Source organism: Falco cherrug, chromosome 16 (genome assembly GCF_023634085.1).
Source record: "Falco cherrug isolate bFalChe1 chromosome 16, bFalChe1.pri, whole genome shotgun sequence".
Lineage (NCBI taxonomy): Eukaryota > Metazoa > Chordata > Aves > Falconiformes > Falconidae > Falco > Falco cherrug.
In genome coordinates this window covers 6,410,161-6,438,073 of record NC_073712.1, presented here as the reverse complement: position 1 = coordinate 6,438,073, position 27,913 = coordinate 6,410,161, and the positions used below count along the sequence as shown (strand labels likewise).

At 58.7% G+C, this 27,913-nt stretch overlaps 1 protein-coding gene across 7 annotated transcripts; it reads right to left on the bottom strand.

The window, feature by feature from the left end:
• Positions 1 to 766: 766 nt before the first annotated feature.
• Positions 767 to 27,836, bottom strand: TMCC2 (transmembrane and coiled-coil domain family 2). 7 transcript variants are annotated; one of them, XM_055728214.1, is made up of 5 exons: positions 27,709 to 27,836; positions 19,045 to 19,551; positions 3,196 to 4,130; positions 2,735 to 2,870; positions 767 to 2,131 (listed from the first exon to the last, which is right to left on the bottom strand). In XM_055728214.1, the coding sequence occupies exons 2-5, from the start codon at positions 19,522 to 19,524 to the stop codon at positions 1,820 to 1,822; spliced, it is 1,863 nt and encodes a 620-aa protein (XP_055584189.1). In that variant the 5' UTR covers positions 19,525 to 19,551; positions 27,709 to 27,836; the 3' UTR covers positions 767 to 1,819. The 7 variants fall into 7 exon arrangements, with proteins under 7 accessions (XP_055584189.1, XP_055584193.1, XP_055584194.1 ...); XM_055728218.1 differs by lacking the exons at positions 19,045 to 19,551; positions 27,709 to 27,836 and adding exons at positions 12,225 to 12,367; positions 14,439 to 14,599; XM_055728219.1 differs by lacking the exons at positions 19,045 to 19,551; positions 27,709 to 27,836 and adding exons at positions 11,532 to 11,631; positions 12,225 to 12,593.
• Between the last annotated feature and the right edge of the window lie 77 nt (positions 27,837 to 27,913).

Here is a 27,913-nt window from a genome sequence, read left to right as displayed (position 1 = left end):
GCCAGTTCAGACCAGTTTGCCATCTTTCCAGGCCAGAGCAGCTAAAACCCAGCCTGCCACTGTGCTTCAGAGCTAGCGCAGCCTCACCTCCCGGCTGCCCCTCCACACGGAGCTCACTCGCAGCCCCTGTGGTTCGACTTCGGAGCTGGGATGCACCCGGTACCTGCCGGCCCTGCTGCCATGTCTCTGCAAGGACAGTGGGGCCACCTCTTGCTGTGGCCACCCTCCACCAGCCCTCCTCGGTCTCCTCCACCACTTCTTTCCTTGTCGATGCATCAGACCCAGTGCCCTGGTGTTGTGGCTCCTGCTCAGAGCTCTCTGCTGGGGCTACAGGCTGGGGTCTCCAGCCCGGTGCCCCACCAGCCCTCCTGCTTGCAGCCCCCCACCCCTGTGTTGCCAGTTCCTCTGCTCTGTGCAGAGCCCCCAGCTGCTGGGACGCACTGGGAGTTGTGCTAGTGTGAGGGGTGATGCTCAAGTGCCCAGGGGATGCAGGGAGCCAGATGTGGGGCCACAGGTGGGCTCGGCTCGGCTCTGGGAGCACAGAGGATGTGGGAAAGGACATGTACCTTCCTCTCCACCTGCTGGAATTGCCTCTGCCCCTCCTGTGGGACCCCTCAACCCTCCCAAGCACCCCGTGCCCCCGTATCAGGCTGGGAAGTGCCACAGAAAATGTTAAGGGGCAAATTCTCAGCTGAGGCAAAGTGGTTCAGGGGCCTCCGAAGTCGGTGGAGTGGCACCAGAGGAGGATCTGACTATGCATATAGTTTTATATATATATATATTTATATATATGTGTGTGTGTATAGATATATTACATAAATATATATGTATGAAATAATTTAAGAAACATCCGAGACAGCATGCTGTGCTCTTGTGTAGGGCCAGGGAGGCTGGGAAGGCAGCTGCTCGCCTCCCCCCACTCTACCAGCTTTGATTCACAAATGGAAACAGAGTCTTGAATTAAATTAAAAACCGCACGCGCACACACGCACACGCACACACACACGACACAGTGCAGAGGCTGTAAAACTCAGAGGCGTGATGCTGGAAAGTCCAGGTGTCCCTGAAGAGATCAGATCAACTAAAGCCAAAGGAGGGGGAAAATAAATAAATGAAACCAGCAGAGGGGATCTCGCTTGTGCTGGTGCTGTCTCCAGCATCAGGTTCCCCCGTGTCTGCCCAGGCCCCCGTGGGGACACAGGGACAATGTCACAGCACCGCTCTGTCCTGGCTGGGCTGTGGTGGGGCTGGGAGAGGCTGGTGGGATGTGCACGTCCTGCTGCGTTTGCCTTGGACCCGTGTTTTCCTTCACCACATGCTTTGCTTTCGCTCTATCCCAGGACTCAGCTTTTTGCCATCTTCGTCATCAAGGATGAAAGGGAAAACCCGGCCCCAACTATCGCCTCTCCTCTCTCTGCGGAAAGTTCTCCCGGAGCCGGGTTTGGTCCAATCCTTCCCATCAACAGAAGACCTCTGCAGAAGACCTCCTTCCCACAGACTTTCAAAACAGAACGACATTTAAAAAACAACCCCAAAAACCCTAGAAAAACCCAGCACTCCATAAATAACCAGTTTCTTCCAAAACTCCTCGTTCCCCATCCTGCCCTCCCCAGACACCCCAAAGGACCGACGGATCCCGGCTCCAACACGCTGTGCTCCGAGCAGTCGCTGCTGGCTGCAGCAAGGATGGAGGGCCAGGAAAGAGACTGAACCAAGCGTGTGAAGAAACAACCTGAAGGCTTTGGACCACCGTCCCCCCCTTCCTCTCCTGTGCAAGAAATGGAAAGCCCCCGGGGCTGCACAGCGGCCAGGCTGCGGATCAGCTGGAGAGCAGAACATGCTCCAGAAAGTAGCTGATGGAGTCCCAGTGCTTCCAGAGGAAGAAAAGGAAGAGGACGAGCAAGGCGGTGCTGAGGATGCGCATGCGGGTCTTCATGAGCGGGGTGATGAAGTTGGCAATGGTGGAGACGAAGACGAGCAGCACGGCCATCAGGGCAAGGATGACGTTGATGAACTTGCCCAGCAGCGCCCGGGCGTTGGCGTTCTCCACCCCTTCCAGCTGCACCACCTGCTGCTGCTGCTGCTGCAGCTCCAGCTTGGTCACCCGCGTCAGGCAGGACTCCACGGCCTCCTGCAAGGGACACAACGTCAGGGCAAGCCAGCGGCTCCGTGGATGCCCCGTGGAGGATTTCAGTCCTCGCCCCGTGCTCGGATACCTGGCTGCTGAGAAGTTCTGCTTGCACAGCTCCAATGGGTGTACAACCTTGTGACACAGTGGCCACCCCAGCTGGAAAGCAGCTTCCCTCTGCAAACCCTTGGCCCACGCCATGTGCCACGTGTGCCCGTCCTGCACTGCCTGTGCCGGGGAGGTCTTGGTGCCGGGAGGACCCACTGCAGCAGGGGAGATGACCCGAACCGGGACACTGGGGACTATGTGCTGGCCCAGATGTGGCTTGTAATAGCCCAGCACTGCAGCCATCCACCTGGAGACTTGCCCTGCCTTGAGCACCCGGGGGCTTTGGCATAGTGGGGACTCGCTGGGGCACAGACAGGGATTTTGGGGACATGGCTGAGTTACCTGCTTCTTGCTGTGACAGCATCACAGTGAGGATCTCATCTCGGAGGTGCTGGAAAAAGGGATCCCCCTTTGCCCACCCTCTTTCCCAGCCCAGAGAACCTCCCTGCCCTGCGGATGGAGGGTGCAGTGGGGGGCTGAACCCTCACACACCCCTACCTGGATGTCCCGTGCCCTCTCGTAGGACTGGTAGGCCACCTTCTCCTCCATGCTGGCCAGCTCCTGCTTCAGGTTGGTCATTTCGTTCTGGTGCAGCTCGGTGAGATCGTTCAGCTGCTCCTCCAGGCGCTCGTACCTGCGCATGGGGGGTGGAGGGGCTGGGGTGGGCAGGTCTCCCCACAGAAACCCCTGCCCTCCTTCCCCTGACACTAGGGCAACCTGCCCAGCCCCTCCGACCCACCCTGCTCCAGGCTGTAGCTGGGTATAGCGGCCGAAGGGAAAGCACTGCGGGATCCTCCACAGGAGTGATGCTGCCGGTGGGTCTGGCAGTGGGGACTGCAGCTCCCCGTGCCCCTGGCATGCAGGGCTTAGCCAGACAAGCCCAGGATGGTGGCCTTGTGGTCCCCAAAGAGCCACCCTGGGCGACACGTGCTGCTGCCCTGGCACCCGCCCGTCCCTACCTGTACCGCTCTTCTTGCAGGCACTGTGTCATGTAGGTGTAATCCCGCTGCAGCTGGGCCTTGAGGTCCTCCATGGAGTCCTCCAGGTGCGACTGGCTGTCTTTGATCTCCCGGAGCTCCTCCAGGATGGTGTCGAAGTTATTGTGGTGGCTGTCCAGCGTGTTGGACTTGGGGCTCCCCAAGCCGCCGGGTCCTGCCCCTGAGTTGCTGCCACCAGCCGAGCCGGAGGTGGCACTGGAGCACTCGTCATCGCTGCCATACTTAGGGCTGGAGACCAGGGTGGCACTGCCGCTGAGAGCCCGGGAAGCCTCCTCCGGGTGCCCGTCGTCCAATGTGTCCTTCAGGTGGGCGATGTTGTCTGCGCTGCCAAACTTGTTCCGGATGAGGCTGGCAAACTCCCGGGGCTTGGAGACCACAGCAGTGTGGGTGGCCTGGGACAGCCCCGAGAGCCCTCCCTTGACACCCTCCACCACGCCGCCCCCAAAGCCGCTGATGCTGGAGCGAACGTTGGCACCCACATCCTTGAGACCCTGGTGCATGTCCCGGAAGACATCCTTGGGCTGCCGGGAAGGGCCGTTCTGCTCGATCTCCTTCAGCTTCTTGTGGTAGTGCTCCAGCTTCTTGTGCAGCTGCGCGATGGTCTGCGCCGACTTCTGGTTCTTCTTCTCAAAAACCTGCTTGATGCGGGAGGCTTGCTGCTTGTCCGCGTTGTTGGCCAGCTTCAGGTACTCGGCCACGTTGTCATCCCGAGCTTCCTGCTCGATCTTGATCTGCTCAGTGATCTTGAGGATCTTTTGGTGCAGGTGCTCGATGGCGGCTTTCGTTCTGTGAGGGTCGGGGGTGCCATCGGGGACATCCAGGCAGACGGTGCCGTCAGCATCGCCGTGCCCGGCGGTGGAGGGCAGACCGAGCGCGGTCACGTCCCCCTTGTCCAGCTGCAAGCAAAGAGAGAGGAGGGCGATGCTCAATGGAGGGAGCTGACAACCAGGCAGCCCCCAGGGAGGGGTGGGAGGGGAATGGGGCTGGGGGCAGAGGAGGCAGAGGGAGCCAAGAGCTGGGCAGCAGAATAGTTAACCAGAGCAACAGCAAGATGTTTTTTTCTCCAGCTGGTTAAGCATTTCCCAGCCATACCACTACTGCTGGCATCCCAGGAGTAAACCAGTTAGAGGGTGCAGCAACAAAAGAATGAGGGTCTGGGGTCTGGCTTTGGCCAGGGGCTTTCAGCAAGGAGCATCCACCGCTGGGAGTTTGCCTCGGACTTTCTGCCCTCGCCCTGTGCACAGGCACCCGCGTTTCTGGGCTGCCGGACACCCAGTGCCAGCCGGGGAAAAAGGAATGAGAAGCTAAAACTGGAACCCATCATCAAATGTTCCACCAAACCAGCAGTGAGAGCAGGGATTGAGCAACCCGGAGGTATTTTAGTCTTGTTTTCAGACTTTGGCTTTTAGCCTAGATGCACACAGGAGTTTTTCAGCTGAAGAGAAGCTCTGCCACAACCCCAGTTTGTGGGTACCGGTCCCTCGAGAGCAGCAGGCTGCAGGAGCAGCGGCTCCTTTGCTTCCTTTTCCAAGTTTCCCACCTGGCAATGCCAGCCTCCTCTCGCAAACACAAGCTGCCACCTAGAAAGTTCGGACACATGCTGCTTGCCGTTTTACAGGTGGGAAAATTGGAGCTTTGGGAGAGGGAATGACTTGCCTGAGGCCACACTTAAAACCACCGGCAGAGCCTGGACTGCAACCCAGGGTCCTGCCTTGTGCTCTCCAACCCGGGCATGCTGCTTTGCCACTTGGGGAAAAAAAAAAAATAATCACTAAAATCTTTCCAGTTGCTGGGTTTTATATGCGGATTCTTATGCAAATCTCAGTGGTTGTATAAATGGCTCCTGGCTTCTAATTAAGAGCTGCTTGAAAGTTAAATACTGTTGGCAGACCTGAATAATTTCTAATTTCCATCACACTTTCCCCGAATGACCCTTTAATAGGGATAATGCTGCGAGATCATTACTTAGGAGTGTGTTATCACCAGGAAATGCCTTGCGCGGGAGGGAGGAATGTTCTCAAGATGCTGCTCATAAACACTCCCGTCTGCAGCAGGTCCCACATGGGGCTCGGGAAAGCAGGGGCAAACGCTGCCCTCCTGCTATTCACTGGCATCTCCTCCTTCCCCAGCTCTGCTGTCCTGCTGGGAGCCTGGGGGTGTTGGTCTGGGGGTCTCAGCCTCTTGGGAGGCAGAAGCAGACAACCACAGGCTTGGTGGGAGCATCCCCCAGTCCCCTCCCCAAGGCTTTTCTTCTCCTTTGTAATACAGGGCTGGAGGATGAGAGGAAAGGGGAGAACCCAGCAGCCCCCAGCCTGCAGGTGGATGCAGGGCAGAGCTGGGAGCTGGCTTCAGTCTGGCTGGAGCAGCACATTTTTTTTTTAAAAATATATGCCCAACAAACCTGCAGAGTTTTCAGACCCCGCTGCCAGGCTATTTTTAGTTGCTCAGCTGGGCTGGGCCCTTCAGCTGCCCCACAAAGGCTTTTGCTCCGGTTTCTTATCGAGGGGCAGAAATTAGAAGCAGCAGGAAACAGACTTTTTGCCCAGATGTGCAATTCTCTGCGCAGTAAGGGACAAACCAGCTGTGGCAAAGGAAAAGGCAGCCCTGGAGATGCCAAATCGGGAAACCCCAGCTGGGGCAGTGAAGGGGAGAAGTTGCTCAAACTTTATTTCCAAAGAGGGAAAGGTTTGGGAACCACCCAAGCCTTTGCCCCTGCAAAGCCAATCTTTCGGATTTATTCGTGGGAGTGTGTTTGGGAGCGCGGCGGGAAGGGAGGGCAGGATGGGTGGTGGACGACACGGATCCGATGCTGCCCATCTGTGCTGACGTGGCTGGGGTGAAATCCTTTCCCCGAGCCCCACCAAAAGCTCTGCTCTCTCTCAGACGCAGGAAAGTCACATCAGGTTATTGCTTTGAAAACAACCACCAAAAAAAAAAAAAAAAAAAGACAATTCTGATCTCTGCAGTATTAAAAGACACTGCCTGCTAAATCCCAGCAAGCCTAAATGACTGTGCAGTGGATTTAACAGGGGGATTAGCAAAAGCCACACTTTCCCTACATGCAGAAAACCTTCTGGTACGCACATGGAAATGAAAGTGTTGTTTTCCAGTGCTTGTTTTCCAGGCGGGCTCGGAGAGGAGAGTAGAGGCTGATGTGGGATGCGGGAGGAATGCAGGACGCAGGAAGAAAAATTATTCTTATCAACAGAATTCAACCCAAGAGAGCTGAGATGTGCAAAAGCTTCAAGCTAATAAGCTGAGCAAACAGTACTTAGAGGGCCATGGCTGGGCACAATTATGCAATGCTGGTTTATTTGCTGCTGCAGGTTTGATGGAAGAAAGCCCAGGTGGCAGGTGAGGAGCACAGGGCACAGCAGCTCGCTTGTGGCCACGTCCCCAGCCCGGGGCTCTGGGTCTCCTGGCACACCCAGGACTGGAAGGGATTTAAACCCATTCTTACAAAATTGCAAAATTATTGCAAAGTTCAGAACAAAACTCTCAAGACACTTACTCACGCCCTGAACTATTCTGTTTTCCATCCCCTATAGCCTACTGGGAAGCGCAGGGGATGAGCTAACACCGCGGCTCCGGCTGCATCCACCCCGAGCGAAGACTTTCACTACGAAGTGTGATCGTGGTTCCCAGCTGAAATGCAACATGGGGATGAAACGGCTGCGGGAAGGACCACGTGCACCCTCAAGCATGGGAAAAATAAGTACCACCGAGCCGTCGAGGGGTGCTGGGGTGCAGGGCAGACCCCAGGAGCTGCTGCACTGATCCAGCAGCTCTGCAGCACGGGTGTCACCGTGCCCCAGGCCCTTGGTGGCTGTGGAAAGCCGCGAGGGAGAGGCCACGGCCGGCAGAGAAATGCAGGTGGGCGGTGGGCATGGGGAGGTTGATTTGGGGGCAGTCACAAAATACAGGTACTTCCATGGCCCCTCTTCCTTAGAGCACTTTATCAGCGTAGTTCGGGACAGCATCCATCCTGTGCACTGGTGCTGCCAATTTGCCCAGCATCACCGGGGACACTCTGGGTGTCCCCAGTCCCGTCCCCATCCCCACGTGCGTTCACAGCCCCGTGCCTCCCCGAGCGGAGCTGCTATTCCCACCAAACCGCGTTACCCACCCCAGGCGTTGAAAATAGAATCGGGAGCCCTGACTCACACTTCCCACCCTCCTCCTGAGCCTGCAGCCGCGACTGAAGCAGGCACCCCGTGTCCCCCTCCCTGCCCGCTCCCGCACCGTCCCTGGATGGACACAACGGGCCGGCAGCAGCTGCCGCCGCTGATTTACCAGCCTAAGAATAATTTTTCTTACATAATGGAGCGAGGCATGTTAAAGGTTTCATCTCGCAGCGGAGCTTCCCACCCCGTCTTTACTGTGCCAGCACCGATTGTGCTGGTGGGTTTCATTCACCGAGCGCCAGAAACAGAGGAACCGAAAGCCCCTACGGGTCTCTCTGCCCATCGCCATCCTCCCCGCAGTCCTATACTGACCCCAACGAGTGTCGGGACCTACCTCCATGGCGGGCAAGGCTCGGGTCCCCCAGGGCTAGTCAGCGTGGGCTGCTTGGCCGCATCCCTGCAGCGTCCCGGAGCCTGGCAGCAATGCATGGGCAGCGCTGGCTGCCATGGCAGGTGCTGGCACGGGGGAAGCAGCAGCTGATGGCAGCGAGGTCTCGGGGGGCAGTGGGGAGGGAGGCAGGAGGAGAGCCCTTCCGCAGCCCCCCGTCAGGGCTGGCCCCCCATCCCCGGGCGCTTCCCGAAGGTGCAGGGATGGAGCCGATGGCTGCAGCGGGATTGCCGACTCAGGAAATCTGCTGAGGCTGTTTACAGCTTTCAGCGACTGGAGCTTTCAGGGCTGTAATGCCAAACCCCCCTCGTCCCCGTGGCGGGATATTCACACGCCTCCAGCCCCATACGCTGCCTGTGCCCTGACGCAGGGGGTCGGGACGGGCTGTTGTCATCTGCTGTGTCACATACCAGGACATAAAGCCTGGGAGAGGCAGGGGGAGGGCAGGCATAAAGCAAAACCCCGGGTGGGACCAATGCACAGGGAAAACAGTCGACAAGCAAGGAGCTGGGCAGCCTGACGGAGCTAAAAGCGGGGAACCAGCCGCTTGTGCCAGGACTAGGTGGTGTCTTGGCCCACGCCGTGCACTGGGATGGACCTGGACCCAGCCAGCTCACGCCACGGAGAGCGATGGGGAAGGTTGCACCGACCCGATTGTGCCACGGGAGAACATGCAATGCACAGAAAACACATCCAGCTGACTGACCAGATAGAAGTGCTTGAGATTTCACATGCAATTAAAATGATATTAAATGGGATATCGGAAAAGCAAGCGGGGCGACAGCAGGCTCTGGTTCTGCAGAAGCCAGTGGCAATGCGGAGCCACCCCCCAGGTGCTGCATTTATGCTGGGGCCGGTGGAGCTGGTGAGGAGCCGCAGCAAAAATCCTGGGTGAGAAAGGAGACCCGGAGCTTGTGTGTTTACCTGAGCCCAAACCCGTGGGCTTGCACAGAGCAGGGTCGGTGTGGCCAGCGCTGCGGGTCAGCCCTGGGTAAGAGCGACTGAGGGAAGCAGCATTCCAGCCCACAGCCTTACGCTGTGCCAGACCAAAGCCCTCAACATGCCCTCCTGATGCTGGGGCTTTTTGAAACCTCAAACCAACTGTGGCTGCAGATCGGAGCATTTGTGCAGCCGCAGACAAAGGGCTAAATGAGAAAGGTTCACTTGCAGCTCTCTGCTTTAGTTATTTCTCACAAAAAAAAAAAAAAAAAAAAAAAGCAACAACACAACAACAGCTTAGGAAGTATTTTCAGCCACACATTGAATTGTACAGGCCGGACCGATGAGCCGATCGTGACCTAGATGCATGTTTAATGGGGAAGACCGTGCTACTCCCACAGCTGAGACAAGCCGAGCGCTGCTCAGCCTCCCGCTTCCCATCGTCTCTCGGGCTGTCCCCGTGTCCACCTGTGCCCTGGCAGCCTGATGCCGCACCACCGGAGAGGCTCTGGGTGCAATGCTGCACTTCTGAGCGACGCTGCACCCCCAGCACCGCCGGCGTTGGAGCTGGCCTTGCCAGGAATTAGCAGCTGTGGTGGGCAGCACAGCCGTCAGCCTGACCTGGCATGGATGGATTTGCAAGTTTTGGTTAGACGGCTCCACAGAAGCACCATCCCCAAGTCTGGGTCCCTCCATATCTTGCAAACGTGAGCTCCCGTGAACCTCGGCACAGACACCACCACCCTTACAGCTCGGCAAAGCTTCCCTGTGGGAACACCTCCCTTCCAGGAGACACCAGCTCCGGCAGGTCTGGGGCAGGGGCTGCTGGCGCTGCCGGGCTGCCAGGACGCGCACGGCTGCAGATAAGCTGGGCAGTGTGGCAGCAGGAAACAGGCGCAGAAGCAGCAGCCTCCGCCTAGGCTGCTCCCAGCCGGGAAGGCATTTCCTTGGATCCCCCCCAGCCTTTAGCCCAGCACTGCCAGACCCTCCCGGACTGGCATCAGGCCATGCCAGCAGCTCTCCGTGCACCAGTGGGTGCCAGGAGCAGGGAAGAGGCAGAGCTGGAGAAGTCTGCCACGGACAGACCCAAGGTGTGAAGCTGCTAAAGCCCAGTTCAACGCCAATAACCAAAATCCTTGACCTCTTCCAGCCCAATTCCTGCCGCTGTGGCACCGGCACCGGGCCCAGCACCCTGCCCCGGGCATCCCCAGCCGTGCCGCCGTGCCTGGCAGGAGTTTATATGAGATGGTGCTTGGGACCAAGGGATGGGCTGAATCAACCACCCAGCAGCACAGCTCACCAGGGCTGTCTTCCAAAACCAGTCTGGACTGCTGGCCCTGCAGCGGGGAAGCAGCGCTGGAGGGACCCGGCTGGTCCCTGCACCCCAGCCTGGGGATGGCACAGCCCTGCGCTGAGCTGAGCATCCCTGCAGGCCATGTAACCCCTAGGCGTGTTGCTTCTACACACAGAGCTGCTGGCAGCCCCTCTGTTTCTTGGTCTGTCCTTTCAGGCGGACAGGATCTCATAGGCAAAAGCCTCCCCTCTCCATCTGGCTGCAAGTTTGGGGGAGCAATCTTTGTGCAAGCCAGCGCTGAGCCCCTTCCCTGCACGCTCACCCGCTGTTTGCAGGCACTGGCAGCAGGTGGTGGTACTATCCGTACCGAAAGGCACAAAGAGCAAATTCCCCGCTAAGTTAAACCCACCAGGAACAGAAACTATCTGTGCCTACCATACGGTGCTCAGCTGCACTGGGGAAGGGTGAGGAAGGAGCTGAGCTTCGTCCCGGTGCTGCATCAATGCTCCAGAGATGTGGGGTGCAGCCAGACCCTGCGGGCAGCGCCACGATGCTGCCCATGGGGACTGGTGCTGGCAGCACCCGTGGCTCCTTGCCAGCGTGGGTAGCGTGTCTCCTGTGGGCAGGCATTGGCCCTCGTCCATCCCTCCGGTCGCACTGAGCTGCCCCAGCAAGGGTGGATTTTGCAGCCTGGCCGAACCCTGGGCTGTGAATGCCTCCGGGCATGACACGGGGCAGATTACCGAGTGACGCTGAGCTTTGGTTTAACATCTCTCATGGCATCACTTCTCATTTTAGCACAGGAGCCAGAGGTCACTTCCCATCGCTTTTCTGCTGTCTCAGCAGGGCAGGCAAAATCCCCAGCTGCACAAGACACTCTGGAAAACACCCTCCCTGCTGCGAGCTCTGCTTTCCATTTCCCACATTTAACGCGCTGTGGCCGGCCCCCAGGCCCATCTGCCCCACCAGCACTGCAGGCACAGCCCCGCTTCCATGCTGCGACTCGGTCCACCCAGCCCACCGTTAACTGCAATCCCTCCCCGGAGCCCCCACACCTCCTGCCAGCTCACAGCCCCCCCGCAAACCCTGCCTGACCTGCCAGGCTGTCCCTGGCCTCAAGGAAGGATGGAGGAGCCTGGATTTCCCCAGAGGAGGCCGAAGAAGCGAGGACTTTGATAAACGCCAGGATGCTCAGGATAAGCCTTTGCGGCAGCCTGCTGCAACGAGACCTGGATGGCATTTTTTTTTTTATTTATTGAGGACCTCAGGCAGCTTGATTTATAGGAAACCACCTGTTCTCAGCTCCCCGGCACAAGGGGAAGGTTAGAGTTAGCAAATAATTGCAGAAGCAAGAACATTGCCTATTAATGCCCCAGCAAAGCGAGGTGGAGCAGTGGTGGAGCATCTCCCCTCCCGAGGGCACAGCTTCCCTTCCACACAATGCAAAAACCCCACTGGCACGGGAAACATGGGGGTTTTGCAAGGAAATTACCCGCGAGGTTGGCAGTGGACTCCCCTTCATCCTTAGCACCAGCTCTGCTTTCGATTTAGTCCACTGCTTAGAATGTGGCAGCTATGTTTTTCAGGCCTGCCTGTAAAAGGCAAATTTAAAAATAAATAAACCCCAGCTCCCGTACAAACAAAATCCCTGGATGGCCACCAAATCACAGCACGTTTGGCGTGTGCCGGTGCTGAATGGTGCAGAATCTGGCCCTGAGCTCCTACAAAGTCCCGATCTGAGCATCTCAACCAAGAGACAGGTCACTTAGCAATGCAACACAAACACCCAGCAAATTTGGGACCTGAGCTCTGCCTTTGCTGGCCAGCGTGGCCCGCAGCCGGGGCTGGGCTTAGCGTAGAGGAGCAGGCATTAAAAAAACGGAGGAAGACGGGCTGAGCTGCACCAGCCTGTCCTCAGCCAGGCTGGGAAAGCTGCATACGGATTATTGGAAGGCAGCATGCTGATAGAGGTGCAGATCTGTAAAGTCCAGCGCTCCTTAGCCTCACATTCCTGAGTGCATTTGGTTCCCAAAGCAAGTGGCTTCCCGGCGCAGAGCCCGGCGGCAGCCTGAGCTCCAGCTGCAGGGACCACCCTGCTTCTCACCCCTTATTCCTGGGCACCCCGCGTCCTTGCCTTGCCGGTGCCTAGCAGCAGGAAGGAGAGCAGAGGGGGGGGGGTACTTACAAAGACACCCAGCAGAGAATTTAAGAGCAATATCCTTTTCCCAGGACAGGATTCGGGAGGATGCGGTTCCGGCATGAGGATGCCCTGGTCACTCCTGCCAAGAGCCTGGCTGGTGCTCCGCGAGGCGGCCGGATCCTCTCCCTCTGTCATGGCTGCGGTTAAGGAGTCGGAGGGGCAGAGGATCGTTCGACGTGCATGTGCAGAGGAGGCACGACGAGGCTCTGAGGCAGCCAAGAACAAGCAGCACAGGCTGGCGAGCCGGGAGGGAGCCTGGGGGAGCGGGAACAGGCTGGGTGCCACAGGGGCCGGTCCTGCTCCTCCAACTGTGCTGGGAGAACAAACAGCACCGCCAAGCGCTGCCTGGCCGGCCTGCCTTCCGAACCGTGCAGAGGACAAACAAGCGAGCCGCTGCGGTTCCCCGGTCCCCGGTCTGAGCTGGGCTGGTGCCACCATCCCATGGGGCTCTCGGTGGCAGCAGGCAGGGGCTGTGCTCCTGTGACGAGCCCTGTGTGGAAGCACAGATCCCGGGATCCGACCTTGCTGCCTGCCCTGGGCGTGGGGAGTCCCTGTGGCTCTGCACCCCTCCACAGCACGTGGATCTCAGCATCTCCTAAGTCAACACCACATCTCCGGGCTGGGGACTGTCTCTTGTGCCCTGGGCTTGCAGGTCACCGGGAGGGACACATCTGCAGGGATGATTCAATGACCGCCCCCCATGGGTGAAGCTGTTCAGGGCCCTGCCTATGCTTGGAGAATCTTTGGAAAAATTCCCACTGTTGTTGTTTGCTGGAGGGAATAACCCCGCGAGCTCCAGCAATGGTGCTGCTCTTTGGCTTGCTGGGTGACACAGCATTACAGCCACCACCAGGACCCCTAGCCCACGCTGCCGCTGGGTTCTGACACCTCTGACAGGCTGCTTGTGCAGCTGGGGGGGATTTTTGGCAGCTTTTGCGTGAAGGGTTTGAGGGGGAAGGCAGGGAGAGGCAGGGAGAGGCAGAGCCGCAGCGAGGCGAGGAGTCACAAGGCAGGACCCCGCTTTGCTCATCCTGACTCAGGAGCCAAATCCTGCTCTCAGCTACAACCCAGCCACCTGCCCGCGGGGGCAGGGGATGGGCAGGAGAGATTGCAGCGTGGATGTGAACCCTTGCTCTTCCAACCCTGCCCTGTCCGCCCTGGGCAGCCACCCTGCACATCCCAAACCCCCTGGGGGCAGGCGGCAAGGCAGCGTGCCTGTTGGGGAGCGGGAGCTGCTGGTGGGCTGGGAACAACAGCCATATGTCAACGAAGGCTGAGGAACACGATGTCTTTTGCTAGGGGGTGAATCAGTACAAAAGTCTGATATTCTTCTTCTCCTGAATTAATTAAGCAGCAATCTTGGGTATCTTTGTCTTCATAGCTATTATCTGCTTTTCCCAAAGTGCTCCTCAAAGCACCATCCCAATGGGAGTGAGGGAACGCGTTCCCACCACCACGCTTCACTCACAGACACACGCCTCCAGTGTCACCATGCCCAGCAGGGGCTCAGCCTGCAGCCGAGGTCAGCAATCCCCCCCCAAAACCTTGGCCCTTGGAGGGTCTCTGCACCCTGGTGCTCCTGGCTCACCCCCTGGGGACCCTGCCCAGGTGCCGAGGGGATGCCTGGCCGTGGGGCTGCATGGAGGGCAGCTTTCCACCACCGTTTCCTCTATTCACTTTTGCAGTCACCACTGGCCTATTTTAGCTCCTTCCTCTGAGATTTTAACACCCGAACTCACCCGGAGTTCTGGTGTAGGAGGGGAGGATGTGCTTTGCCTCCGTCAGCAAATCCTCCTGCAGAGATGCAAGGGACTTCACTAAATGCATAGAAGTGTTGGCTCTGGTCCCCAGCTGGGGAAACTGAGGCAAGGACTGAGGGAGAACCCCTGGCTGGGTTAGATGTGGGGGCAGCAAGCAAAAGCAGTGAGACTCCAAAGTCCCGTGTCCTCTGAGCTTGTGCCAGCTCCTCAGGGACACGTAGGTGCTCAGCACCTCCAGAAAGCAGGCTGCCTGCTCAGGAGCTCAGCCTCAGGCTTCTGATTTTAGGATCACTGGCCCCAGCAAAAAAACTCCTGTTAAAAGCAGGGTTTAGGGGCAGCAAAGCATCAGCAGCATCCCACCGTCCAAGCCACCCCAGTGCACCCGGCTGACCGCCCTTGCCACCACCACGTCCTCACCCGCCGCAGGGAGAAAGGATACTCAAGTGCCGTGGAGCAAACCCGGCTTCTTACTGGCAAGCCCCCGGCCCCGGGGCATCTCCCCTCTGAGCTGGAGACGGGCTGGGGCTGCTCAGCACCCCGACGGGCCACGCTGACCCCGGGAGCTCATGGCTGGGTTGCGCAGAGTGCCCGTCCCTGTCCCTGTCCCAGTTGTCAACTGAGACCAGTTCTGGGTAACTGGAGCCGTAGGAGGTCCACGTCCCGCCCTGAAACCGAAGGCGTCAGATGCCGGTGGGGCCGGAGGGAGCCAGAGGCTGGGCTGGACACATGGCAGCCAGGCAGCAGATGCCTGGCAGGGGAGATGAACTTTGCCTGACGGCTCCAAGCTGCTGGGGCAAGGGCTGAGCTGTCCCGCAGCCTCCTGGCCACCGCTCACCCAACCCTTCCGTGCCCGTGGGCCACAAGCCACCCCTGGGGTGGATGCTAAGAAACGGCGGGTTTCTCCCTGCCGACTAATCCGTCTCGCCCTGATATAGCCACTGACCCAGTGGGCAGCTAAATTTAGCGGGATGAATCCTGCCCTGTGCTGGGAGGGCTGGTGCCCTTGAGGCAGCAGGATGGCAGGGATGGGGCTGTAAGGGCAGGTCCCCCCTGCAAGTCAGAGCCCCAGGGCACTGCAGACCACCCCCCCACAGCAAGCAAGCAGGAGGGGGGAGATGGGAGCAGGAGAACGGCACGCTCGGGCTACCAGCCTGTAAGTAAACGTGGCTCGCAGCCGCCCAGCGCCAGCCTGGCCCGCAAGCCCAAAGCTGAGCCGCGGCATGAAGCCCCCCTGCTCTCCCCCCTTTCCTTGCCTGTGTCTCACGGGAGAAGAATCTGCGCCGGGGGGCCAAGGCGGCTGCAGGAGGGGCAGGGGGTCACGGGCAGCAGCGGCAGCTGGTGCTGTCACTCGCCCAGGGACACGGAGGGCAGACGGGCAGGGAGCGCGGCCAGGCTCCGGCCCCCCGCACCCCGCGGGGATGCTGCGGGTCCCGGCCGCCGGGGCTGAGCACGGCGCACTCGTGACACTAGTGAGCGGTTCCCTCGGGGACGCGGGGGAGAAGCCGGCGGGGGCGCGCAGGGGCGGCCCGGGCACGGCGTGCGGTAACGCTGCCCTCTAGCGGCCGCGGGCTCCCCCCCGCCCCCGCCGCTGCTCGGTGCGGGGGTACGGAGGGACCCCGAAGCCCCGGTGCAACCCGCGGGGGTCTCACCTGGACGTGGACCATACCGCAGTCCCCGCAGGCATCCGTGCAGCTCCCCGGTAGCACCAGGCACAAAACCCCGCGGCCGCCGCGGTCCAGCTCCGGCCGCCCCGGTGGGGACAGGGACGAGGGTCCCCCCGGGATGCTTTGTCCCGCCAGCACCGGTGCTTGGCTGACCCCACTGCCACGGGGGACGGGGGTTTGTGGGGAGACCCCACAGCTGCTGCTGCCAGCGCCGGGGCCGCGGTGGCCGTCGCAGTCAGTAATGCCCATCGGCCCGCCTCTCCCACGAGGTGCTGGCGGGTCACCAGGAGGGGATTAGGGAGATAAGGAGAAAGCTCCCCAGCAAGCTCCCATCGCTCCCATCGCCACGCGCGGTCCTGGCCTGCAGCCTCCCCCTGCCCCAACGGCGCCCGCTGCCACCACCGTCGTCATACGTGCCACCGCGTCTGCAAGCTGGCATGTCCCCGCGTGAAACACCAACGCTGGCCACGTGCTCCCTCGGACACACCAACACCAACGTACGCCCCAAAGGTGCCACCTCGCTTTAGCTGAGCAAAGGAGCCACACGTGATGGGACGCACAGGTCAGCGGCTGCTTGAAATCCAGGGATGCTCCCGGCTGTTGGTACCCACAGCCCCGGGGAAGCGGCTTCCCCAGCTCACCCGCGAGCAGAGATCCATGTTACCGCAAACCAGAGAGCACGTGTCCCCACGGCACCCACCGGCTGCGGTTCTTGGAGCAGAGAACACACAAAACCCTGGTCCCAGGCTTCGTGCAGTTGCCAGCGGGAGGCACGGGGGGTCCGAGTCATCCCACCCTCATCGGGAGCGATGTGCACGGACAAGGTGAGCAGGGCATGGCGGGGGGGACAGCCACGAACGCATGTGCTCCAGGTGGGCATCGCCCTACAAAGCCAAGCCTTGTCCCCAGCGTGTGGCACAGGTGACAGCCCTTTGCTTGTCCCCTCCCCCCCCCGGGTCTCAGCTGGGGGTTACCGCTTGGAGATGCTCCCCACGACAGGGGCACAGGGCAGGTGCAGGCAGCACAGGGGGTGCGAGGCACCTCTGGGCTTACACCAGGAGCCCCAGCCAGAACCATGTGCTCCCCAACTGCCACAGCACCCCAGCAGCCACCCCCTGGGGTGACTTAGGGGGTGCAGGGGGGAGGAACCGTGTGTGCCTGGCTCCAGCGGGGCGCAGGGTGGTCCAGCACTGGCAGGGACCACAGAGCAAGGAACCGATGCAAGTGAAGTAGGGAAGGGAAAACTGCAGGAACCTAATTAATTAGAAAAAAAGGAAAAATAAAATCAATAGCTGTTCAAAAAGCACTTGCTGAGGCTGAGCGATCCCATGAGGGTTTAATCCAGCGTGCGCTCAGGCCCTTATGCAATGGATGGAAAATCCAGCATGAAATTTCTGGGGGAAAAATTGGTCTTTCACAGGAGTCCTGTGCAGCCCTGGGGCAGCGGCTTCCAAACTGAGGGTGAAACGGGGAGGAGGCGTCTGGCCCTCGCAGGACAAGGCAGAGGTGACGCGAAGTGATTGCTGGCCCAAAGCCCCCATGCAAACCCGCTTGCTGGGGTCTGGTGGAGCTGTGCTGGGTGTGCTGGAGCCCAGGGCACGGCAGCACCAGCCACCCCTGAGGAAAAGGAGCTGGTTTGCCGCAGGCAGAAGGCTGGGTTTCCTGAGGGCTACGGAAAAATAATACGGCATGACAATATCACATAGCTCTTGTTTCTCTAAATAGGTTATTTTTCCACTGCCTCACAAAGGCCCCAGTATCGCCTCTCTTCTTATTACTCTTTGTGTCATATGCAGTTAATTATTCATCCCCTTTCTGCGCTCTTCGTGCTGCTCCGTGAGCAAACATGGACCCACTCAGCTCTCGTCTCCCTCCGGGTGCTTCTGTCCCGGTGAGAACCACTTTGGCTCGAGGTTTTGGCCTTAACCCCAGAGGGCTCAGCGGGACCGGGCTCCTTGCAAGACCAATGCCACGGGCCAGATGGAAGAAATTTTGGCTGCAGATGCTCAAACAACATGAATGGCTCCTGGCCTTGCTCGGGTGCTTGGTGCGGTGTGCTGGCATGGGGAAGGTCATGAGTGCCCTGGGAAGGGTCGGGGTGCCCAGATTTGCACACACTAAAGGGGGGAGAGGAGGACATGGGCAGCCGATTCTTGCAAAGCTGTTGATACAATGACGTGTTTATCCTCTGGGACCCGATTCCCGCGTCCCGGCAGTGGCCCTGTCCCCGCATGGCTGTGGCAGGGAGCAGTGCTGGCAACCGCTGCAAGCTGTGAGAGTCAGCTGCAGCTCGGCGCTGGAAATGCCAGGCGAAAAGAGAAAGAAAAAGTATCTGGTTGATCCTTTTTCCATTAGCTCAGAGGGCAACAGAAGTCTCCAGGTCAGATTTCCCTCTCGGAGACTCAGCACCGAGGAGAGAGGAGCGGCTGGGGGTAGGGGGTGCGTGGGAAGCATCGTCCCCAGCCCCTGTCCCCGCTGGGTCCCACTGCTGGTGGGCGGCACAAGGACCAAACACCCCTGCTGCTATCCCAGCCTGCAGCTGTGGCCAGCCACTGCCACCCTGTCACACAGCCCTTCCTGCAAAAACCACTCAAGAGTGCTGCAGCCCGCCTGGCCATCTCCCCACCCCAAGCCCTACAGCTTTTCCACTTCACTGCTGGTATTTTCAGGTAAAGTAAAAAAAAAACCCAAACCAAAAAAACAACAAAAAAACAAGAGAGGATGCTTCCAGCCCTCAGGGCTGCAGAGAGTGGGTTTAGAGCGTGACACCCCCCGAGCTCCAAAGGCCAAGGAGAGAAGCTGACACGTAGAATCCCACTGGCACCTGGAGCACCTCTCGCCGCCTGTACCTTGTCCTCAGCATGCCATGCCGCCGCGCTAATCTCAGCTGTTTCATAATTAACGAGGCTAAACGCTAGATGGAAATACCATCCTCTCTATTAGCTCTGCACAGAGCAGTTTAAAAATCACTTTGGACGGAACCCATCTGCAGCCGCCTGGAGGAACCTTTGTAGGCACCCAGTGCTGGGATGCCCGGGATCATCTCTGACCCCACACCGGGGGTGCCATCCCACTGGCACGGAACTCCTGCCAGGTCCTTTTCTCTCTCCCTCAAATCCCACTCTGGGAATCAGACCGGGATACATCCCTGCCTTCACTTCCCTGCGAGAAAAGCATCAACTCCATCATCCAGACCCAACTCACTGCTGGGCAGGGGCTGCCATCCATCGTCCTGCACACCCAGTGCCACCAGCACTGCCCCCAGGGACAGTCTCCTTCCAACAGCATTTTGGGGTGCTCAGCACCCAGTCCTGCCCCTGCTCCCCAGCGTGTGCTCGTGCCCCCCAGCCGCCCAGCCACGTCCCCACGGCACAGCCCTACCTTATCAGCCAGGCACTCGGTGTCCTCGGTGAGCAGGTAGACAGCCCCGCTCTCGGCCAGGAGGATGGCGGTGTCGGTGGTGGAGGAAGACCTGGGGCGACCCTGGTGCTGATGCAGGATGGCGGTGAGGCTGCTGTCCTGGGGGGCCTTGCGGATGAGGTGGGGGCTGCCTTTTTGGGGCTCCAGCGAGCCGCTCTTGGCTCGCCGGCTGCCACTGTGCAGGCTGGTGCCGCGCTTGATGGAGGGGCGAGAGCGGATCTGCTGCAGCACCCGGTTGAAGGCGGTGGGACGCGCCGGGAGGTCGTGCAGGGACATGGCGTAGGAGACGCGGTGCATCTCCGGGGACCGCTCCTTCTCATCGGGGGAGTCGTGGTCGGACGTGCCGTAGTGCGGCGGCAGCGAGTCCTGGGAATTCTGGTGCTCCCGCTCTCGCGACCGCCGGCGGCTGTGGAAAAGGTGCTTCAGGCCATGGCCAAACATGGACCCTTCGGACAGCTGCTGGATTTTCTGCAGGAGAGGAGAGAAAACAGCCCCTCTTACTGTCAGGAAGGGACGGCATCACCCCACTTTGGCACATATGGCTCTGGTGGCTGGTGCCCATGCTAGCACTGAACCAAAACACAAAGCTCCAGGGCTCAAAATGCTTCTGGAGGGCTCTGGGGACCCCACCCCAGCCCAAAGTGATCTGAGAAAGGGAGCAAGCCCTGCTGCCCGCACTTCATTTTATAAACGTGGAAAAATATTAAACATTAGTGTCCATTTGATGGCACCCAGGGCTGAGCACAGTGGCTTGGGATGGGTCAGATGTGCAACTCCAACAGCATTCCCCACGCCGGAGAGAGGTCTCCAGTGAGCACTGGTTACCCCTAAAAGGAGCAAGAGGGGCAGAAAGACTCTTGAGAGCGACGGAGGGAGGGGGGTGCCTGCTGCAGCCAACGCTACGTGCTGTGCAGAGACCCCGACCCTGAGGGCAGCGGGGACGGAGCAGCCTTTTTCCCAGCTGGAAAAGCCAGGGTTCCTCCCAGCCTTGGAGCCTTGGCCACCGACGCGCTGCCAGGAGCCACCTGCTCCCTGAAACAGGAGGGCTTTTCCCTGGGGCAGTTTCCATGGCCCCTGAGCGCAGCATGAACCAGGCTGGCCTTGCTTATGGGGGTCAAACCGCAGCTCATGGCCCAGTGCCACCAAATCCAGTCCCTGCTGGGCAGCAACTGGTTCCCAGCAGGAGATGGGGGCATGCCGCTCCCCCAGGCACCCCAGGGTCTTCCTCTCCCAGGGGGCTGAGACTCACGTTCCCACAGAGCACACGGCTTTTCTTGTGATGACTCTTGGGAATCGGGGTGGATGCTAGATGCAGCCGCGGCCAAGTCATGCAATATGGATGGTGGAACAGATCATGCTCTTGATTACAGCTGGGTCAGCCCAGCGTGGTTTCCCTGCAGTCACTGGAACACCCAGATTTGCATCCATGGGAGATTTTGGCTGGGTGCCCTCTGCAATCCCCTGTGTGTGGTCAACTGGGGGGCAGCAGCATGAGCAGCAGCTTCCAGCATCTGCAAAGGGCTTAGCAGATCCCGGATCCCAGACCCCTGGTCGATTGCAGCTCCCAGGCAGCAAGTAAAGGAGCTCAGGTTATCAAAAGCTCCTCTCACCTCCCAAAGCAGGTGACCTCAGGTACCAGGAACGCAGTAGATCACAAGGCACAAGTCTGCCCTGTTGCTCTCTGCCTGGATTCTGGAGTTAAGCTGAGCATCCTACCTCTGTGGATGCCAGTCCTGACCCTGCTGATGTTCAGGGACATTTCACCATGGATTTACTGCGGCCAGGACTCTCCCCAGGGATGCTGGTTCCCATAACTGTGGCGCTACCAATTACTCATGCTTGAAAACCAGCGTGAAGCGGGCACAGCACTGGGAGCTACTTATAGCCCCAGCGACACTTGGCAAAAGCCCCGGCCTTTAGAAAGGCAGTGATGTCGGAGACACAACCTCCAGGAGCTGCAGACTGTGGATGATTTCACGGCCATACAGAAAGGACTTCATCTCCTAAAAATCCCAGACATTGAAACCACAAGGTCCAAATCCATAAGGGCCCAATTCTCATCACACCTGTAATATTGACAAGGAATCAGCAAGTAGATCCTGTGTCACTAAACACTACAGGCAAACCCCTTAATCCTTCTGTTATCTATTCATAATGAAAATTTCTATCCTTTTGGTTTTTCCTAGGAAATATATAATAAATCTACAGTGCCGAATTGCTACTTCAGGAAATAGTGATTTAAATTTTATTCTATTTATAGAGTCTCTATGGAAACAGAGACAGCATTAGATAGGTAATAACTATAAACCCACAGATTTCTACCATCAAGGGTATGGCATACCCTCGGATGCACAGTTAGCCCTTTAAAAAGTCCAAGTGAAAAGAAATGACTAACTCCCTCCCCTGAGGGTTATGAAAACAAAATAAAAGTGAAGCTGGCAGTAAAGGAGAGGACATTTTCCCAGGACCAGCGTGGACGTGGAAGCCAGATGCCCTTAGGGGGTTCTTGATCTAATAGAAATTCACCTTTAAAAGAAATGCTCCTCATGCCTTTTCCAAATTTTCCTGAAAGAACCTTTCATGGGCTCTGCAGGTAGAGCTCCTGGCGGGATGGTAAGAGATCTGCATGGGAAAAAGGGGGAGGGAAGCAAAAATAGGAATCCCAGCTTTGCTGTTCCAGGCTTGAACCCCACTGGAACGACGGCTTGTCTCCATTCGAGAGCTGCTGGGTGTGGGCACCACGAACAAGCCATTCTGCAGCGGTTCTTACAGGGAATTTGTTGATGTAAAACCTCTGTTTTCTTACATTACTCCGGGATATTACTGCACTTTCAAAGCAGAGGCATTTTTCTGGCACAAAATGACTCGTGGCTCAGTACAGAGCGTCTGCACGGGCTATTTTGGAGCAGTCGTTGCTTAATAACTGATGCAATGGATACGGAGGTTAATTTCTCAGTGTGGACAGCTGTAAACCACGAAGATTACTGCAGAAATATCCTTATTTCTCTTGTCTTCTACATTAGTGCAGCCAGGGTCTTGCTCTGAGACGGGGACTTGTTTCCATGGAATTCAAAGGAGCAGCTCCTGCTTCACGTCCCGTCGTGGATCAGTTCTTGGCTGCGGCGGGGTCAAGCCCACGGCACAGTTCGGCTGAGCACAGCTCTGGGCTGACCACGGTCAGACCCTCTGCCTCTTCTGTCTTTATCCACTGATGGAAAATAGTCCCTAAACCGTGAGAAGCCAGGAGGGGGCTGCACAACCCCCCCTCCTTGCACCCATCCCACTGCCCTGCCTGCACCGAGAGCCGAGTGCCAGCCCTGTAGGGATACTGTGAGGACAAGCCATGTCTGGCCCAGAGCTGGAAAAAAAAAACAGTTGAACTCAAACCAACATATTTTGCAGGAAAACAGTGACTTGGATGACTGTTTTGTCTGGGACGCTGCTCTTTGGCAACTTCCCATGGGAGAGCCAGGTGCTGCCCTTGCCCGCTGTGGCAGGGATGCGCATCCCTGCCTCCCACTCGGGCTGTGCTGGGCTCTCCAGGGTCGGTGCTCCTGCCACTGCCAACTGGCCACGCAGCCCCAAACCTCCCAGTTTCACCCTAAATGGTTTCCCAGCTCTGCCCCGACATCCAAACCTCTTACTCAGCTTTCAGACACACAAGGAGGGGATCTTGTTGCCGTGACCTTATAGCACAGCCACACGCTGCGAAATCCTGCTCAATTGTTATTATTATTGTTAATTATTTATATCCCTGGCCCGCCCAGAGGCTTCAGCCAAGACTCTGCAGCCCTTTGGAGGAACTGCACAGGCACAGTGGAAGACTATCCCACTCCATCCCGTCCTATTCTATCCTGTCCCATCCCATTCTATTCCACCTTGTCCCATCAGATCCTATTCTATCCTGTCCCACCCCATCCTATTCCACTCTGTCCCAGGCCACCCTATTCTGTCCTGTTCCATCCCTCCCATTCCATCCCATCCTGTCCCATCCCATCCCACCCCACAGCACTCCATATTTTAGGCAGGGGAACCGTCTCCCCCCGTGGGCACAGACAGGGAGAGGCCACAGCACCGAGCAGCTCACAGCCCCGTGAACAGGACCCCAAACAGGACCCCTGGACATCCTGCTCACCCCCCAGGGGGTCTCTACTCCTCCTGTTGCTTTCTCCAGCTGATCCTCCTCCGGGTCCCCAGCAAGGGGGTCCTACCAGCACCCAGCCCCCCACTGCCAGCAGCCAGGCTGGGGGCCGGGGGCAGAGCTGTCCCCGCGGGGTGGCAGCCAGCCCAGCTGCCCCTCGCAGCCCCATCTTCCACCAACATCCTGAGCCCCCCTTCTGCCTCTCCTCCCGCTGCCACAACCAGCAAGGAAAACGTATAGATGTTCTAAAATGGAAAATAAAGCACTCCCCCACACATGCTTCTCCTCCCGGGGACAGGATGAGAGAACAAACATGTGACAAACATTACTCATGATGTTTAATGCACTACCAAAACGCTATAGTGAAACGCAGCAGCTTAAACACTCTCCAGAATAACATCCACGGGGCTGGCACCCACTGCCCAGCTGGGTGAGCTGTGGACCCCCGGGAGCTCCTGACCTTGGGTGGCATTTGCAGGGTGAGATCTCTGCTGCTGGTGCCGAGAGGAGCCAGATGTGCTCCCGGGGGGATAACACAGCCGGTGACAGCTCACGACTGCTTCTCCCATGGCTGTCACCTCTGCGTCTCTTGAATTGACTGTGGGGATGCTGAGTGCTGAAATTTGGTGGGAAAGAAGGATGTGGACCCTGGGGGGGTGTCAGACCGGGGGGGGCTGGCACCATAAGTAGCTGGGCACAGAGTGCTTGACCTTAGCCAAGCAGCCCACACCAACATGTGTCTGTTGGGATGTGCGGTGCAGCTCGGGGGACAGCATGTCCCAGCCTCAGGTCTCACCCCTCCACCGCGCCTGGCACAAACCCCAGGGAAACACGCTGTCCTGGCTGCATCCCACCCAGGAGGATGCTCTTCTCTCCCTGGGGGGCTGCGGGGTCCCAGTGTGCAGCTCTGCCAGGGTCCCTGCCAGCAGCCCAAGACCTTTTGATGAGCAATGCCCCGGGGAGATGATGGATGCGGCCGCTCCAGGGACCGCACTGCTCCTGCTTGAGCTGCTTGACAACAGCTCCATCCCACTAACCGCAGGGGAGCCAGCTCACCTTGGCGGTGTCCTTTCAAGACCAAAATATGCCTGGAAAATTGTTCGTGCGAGGGATTAAATATAAATGTACCTGAGGGTTTAGAATAGGGGATGGTGACCTTTCCAGGGAGGAGTTGTCCTCCACATCCTCCCTGCAGCGAGCAGCCTGCACGGGCACTGCTGGGGGGGCCCTCTGAACCACATCAGGAGGTCTCCACTCCCAGACCCATCCCCTCATAGCGAGGGACCTTCAAAAAAAATAAACTAGCTGAGTGGGTTTGGCCTGCTATGAGGAAATGGGATGTTAATGCTTCACGCCGTTCCCTCCAGCCACTGCTGTCCCAAGCCCACTGCTCTGGGCAAGACCTCTCCTGGGGATTGAATGGTGGGGCCTCCCCTCGTCCTTCATCACCCTCCTCCCCAGAAGAGGCTCCCCAGCTCCAGGAAGCCCCAGGGAAGCTTTTTGTCCATGGATGTGGGGTTTGAATCTAGGAAGACGGAAGGGCTTAGGCCAGTGCCTCTGGACTCCTGATTTGGCTTTTGGGTTCAGAGGGAAAAGCGGGAGAAATGAAGACCAAGACTGTGAAACTGGAGACGGAAATGATGCCAGGCGTCAACTTTCAGCCCTTGGCCAGATCAGCCTGTTTGGGAAAAGAGAGACCCAGGGAAAACACTCGGCTCAGAGATGCTCAGGGAATGTGGGAGTGGGACCAAGCAGTGAATCCCTTGGTGGTGGGACACCCCGGACACCCCAGCAGCCACGAGAGGCTGGATGTCTCTTTCTGCAGTGTTTTGTATGGATCCAGTCACTCTGCTGCGGAGTGCAGAAATCCCTGCCACCCAACGTATTTTTGAGCAGAACTATGTGTCATGCATCTGCTTTGCTCCTTGCCAGAACTTTGGTTTTTTTTTTTCCTTTTCCCCTAATGGAGCTCTCGGCAAAAGAGCTGGAGTCGGGCTGGGGAAGGGAGAGCTGCTGCAGATCTGCTGGGGTTAGAGGATGGAGACGACACCAGGCATTCTGTTGTTTCCAGGTTGCCAGCTCAAATCCATCTTTGGCTGGCAGCAAACAAAAGTTTACATCTGATGCTTGCTCAGTGTTTGCAGGGAGATGAAGCTGGAGGTCTCGGTGTGTGGCACCATGCCAGCCTGGGGACAGCAAAGGGGCCAAGGACCAGTTTGTTTGAACCCAGCCCACCGCGGCGAATGCAGTGTGGCTCCAGAGGGGGTTGGGGGCAGGAAAAAAATAAGATTATATTAACGATGCCACTAATTGTAGCAACAGGAGGCGAAGCAGCTGCATCGGTGGTGTCTGTGGCAGGGCCAGGCAGAGCGCCCAGCTCTGCTGCGGAAGCTGTGGGCAGCACCGAGGCACAATTTTTCATGTGCTCTGCCTGGCAGAGTAAGTTTGAGGAATCATTCCATGTAAGCAATTAATTGCTGGGCTATAAATGCGTTAAAGGTGAGCATCGTGAAGCAAACCTGCATTTAGGTATCATACTTGCATCAATAAAATCAATGGGCATTTGGCCACTGCTGTTGCTGTGAGCTGGACCGGGCTGCAGACTAGGCTGAGCTCCAGCTCAGAGCGGGACGTGCTGACCACGGAAGGCTTGGCCATCCCCATCGTAAGCCGTGGCTCCTTCTGCCCCATGCTCCCACCGCCTTCTGACTCCCTGTGCAGGTGAAGAGGGCCCTGGCTGGGATGGGGAGAGGCTGAGGGATGATGCAGATGAGAAGCACTACCTTGGACCATGCCAAGCAGAACCTCCTCCAGGTAAGGTTGTCCCACCCCACCAAGCCTTGCGTGGCCCTGAGCACTGTATCCCCGTGGATGTGCCCTCCTCTCGCATGGGGGTCTCCCCTCCAGCTGTTTTTAGGGCAGCAGCAGCAGCTGTACATCACATCAGCAAAGCCAAAACGGCCTCAGGAGCAGGAGCTGCTGCTTGGACATCAAGGAAAAGGCATCGCATGTCACAGCAAGCAGCATCCTGCAGCCACGGGGCTTCTTGTCCTTAAAGCAGCCGAGCTCTCCTGCAGGAACGGGGGGGTTTATTTCCTGGCTGCCCTTCTGGAAGGGATGCATGCAAGCACGGCAGCAGCCTGGCAGTCCTGGCTCTGCTTCCCAGCTCCCGTGTGACCTTGACCGTGCTGGTAAGACCTTCTAGGCCAAGCGGCAGGCTGGGGTGCTCCACAACAAGGGTCTCCTCCTGGATGCCAGGCTGCCCCAGGTGACCAAGGACATTTTCCACTTTTGTACCAATCTTTTTGAAACCTCTGTACCACCGCAGCGCAAGCTCTGCAGGGAATTCACCTCCGTGACATAAAGACCCATCGCACCCACGCCAGTGGGACCCTGTTGCACAGCTGGGGGTCAGAGCTGCTCCGCTTCCAAACCCACAAGAAATTTCTGCCCAATTCCACCCAGTCCTGCCTGCCTGCATCCCTGCCCGTGCCCTGCCACGGGGGACCAGCTCCCTTCCCTCCCGCAGCGCTGCAGCGCCGCGTAACTTGTTTTCCTCATTAACCGGACACAGCCCGAAGGCACAGGAGGAGCAGCCTCGGGGCCATTTATACACCGTCACTTCCCGGCTGCCGCAGCACTAATCCCAGCAGCGCTGGCGGTCCCCGAGCATCTCCCCACGCTCAGCGCCGGGGTGACTCTGGCCGTTATTTCCCAGGGTCTGCTCAGCCCCTCTGCAGGGGGACAGCCCTGTTACTCCCAAAAAGCCTGCTCAGGGGACAGCAGCCCGCTCCAGGCCTGCCCTGGGGTGCCACCCTCGTGCCCACAGCCCCCTTGGCAAGGGCTGGGGGTGTCGCCAGGGTCCTTCTCATGTCTCCCACCACCACCCTATGATTATCGCTGCTTTTGGTGGCCGCAGCCTCTGTGGTGCCCAGCCCCACGCGTGCTATTGCACTGGGAGGTGTCCCACTGCGGGGGCACTCACACCCCCAGGGGCATCCCCACCATTGGGAGCATCCCCAGTGCAGCAGTATCCCCAATCCCTGGGAGCATCCCAACCTGGGACCTCTTCATCCCAAGAGCATCCCCATCCCAGCAACATCCTCATCCTGGGACCATTCCCACTGCAGGAGCATCCCCATCCCAGGAGCATCCTCATTCCTGGACCATCCCCATTGCAGAAGCATCCACATCCCAAGAGCATCCCCACCCAGGGCCATCCCACATCCCCCAAGGTCACACCTGTAGCTGAGCAGGGACCAGGCTGTGGGGACGGTGGTGCCCCACCAAAGCGTACATCCCACCGGTGACCCCACCGGGCACTCACCACCACCAGGAACCCCACGGGAATGCCGTAGGGTGCGTGCCCGGTTGCTAACCCCACTGGTGAACCTCGGGGTCCTCACCCCTCCGGTGATCCCACCGGGATGCTCGCCCCGCTGTCACCTCACCGGTACCCACCGGCCGATGCCACCACGGCTCACCTTCAGGTCGGGGGGCTTGGTGCGCGGCGGGGGGGACAGCGCCCGCCTCGGGGGGGGCCGCCGCCGCCGCCTCCCCGGGCTTGGCCTCCATGGCGGCGGGGCCGGGCGGCTCCCCCGCGGCGCCGGGGTCCTCCTCGGGCTGCCGCAGCTCGTCCGACCGGCACCGCTTCATACCGGTGCGCCGTGCCCCCGGGAGGCGGCGGTG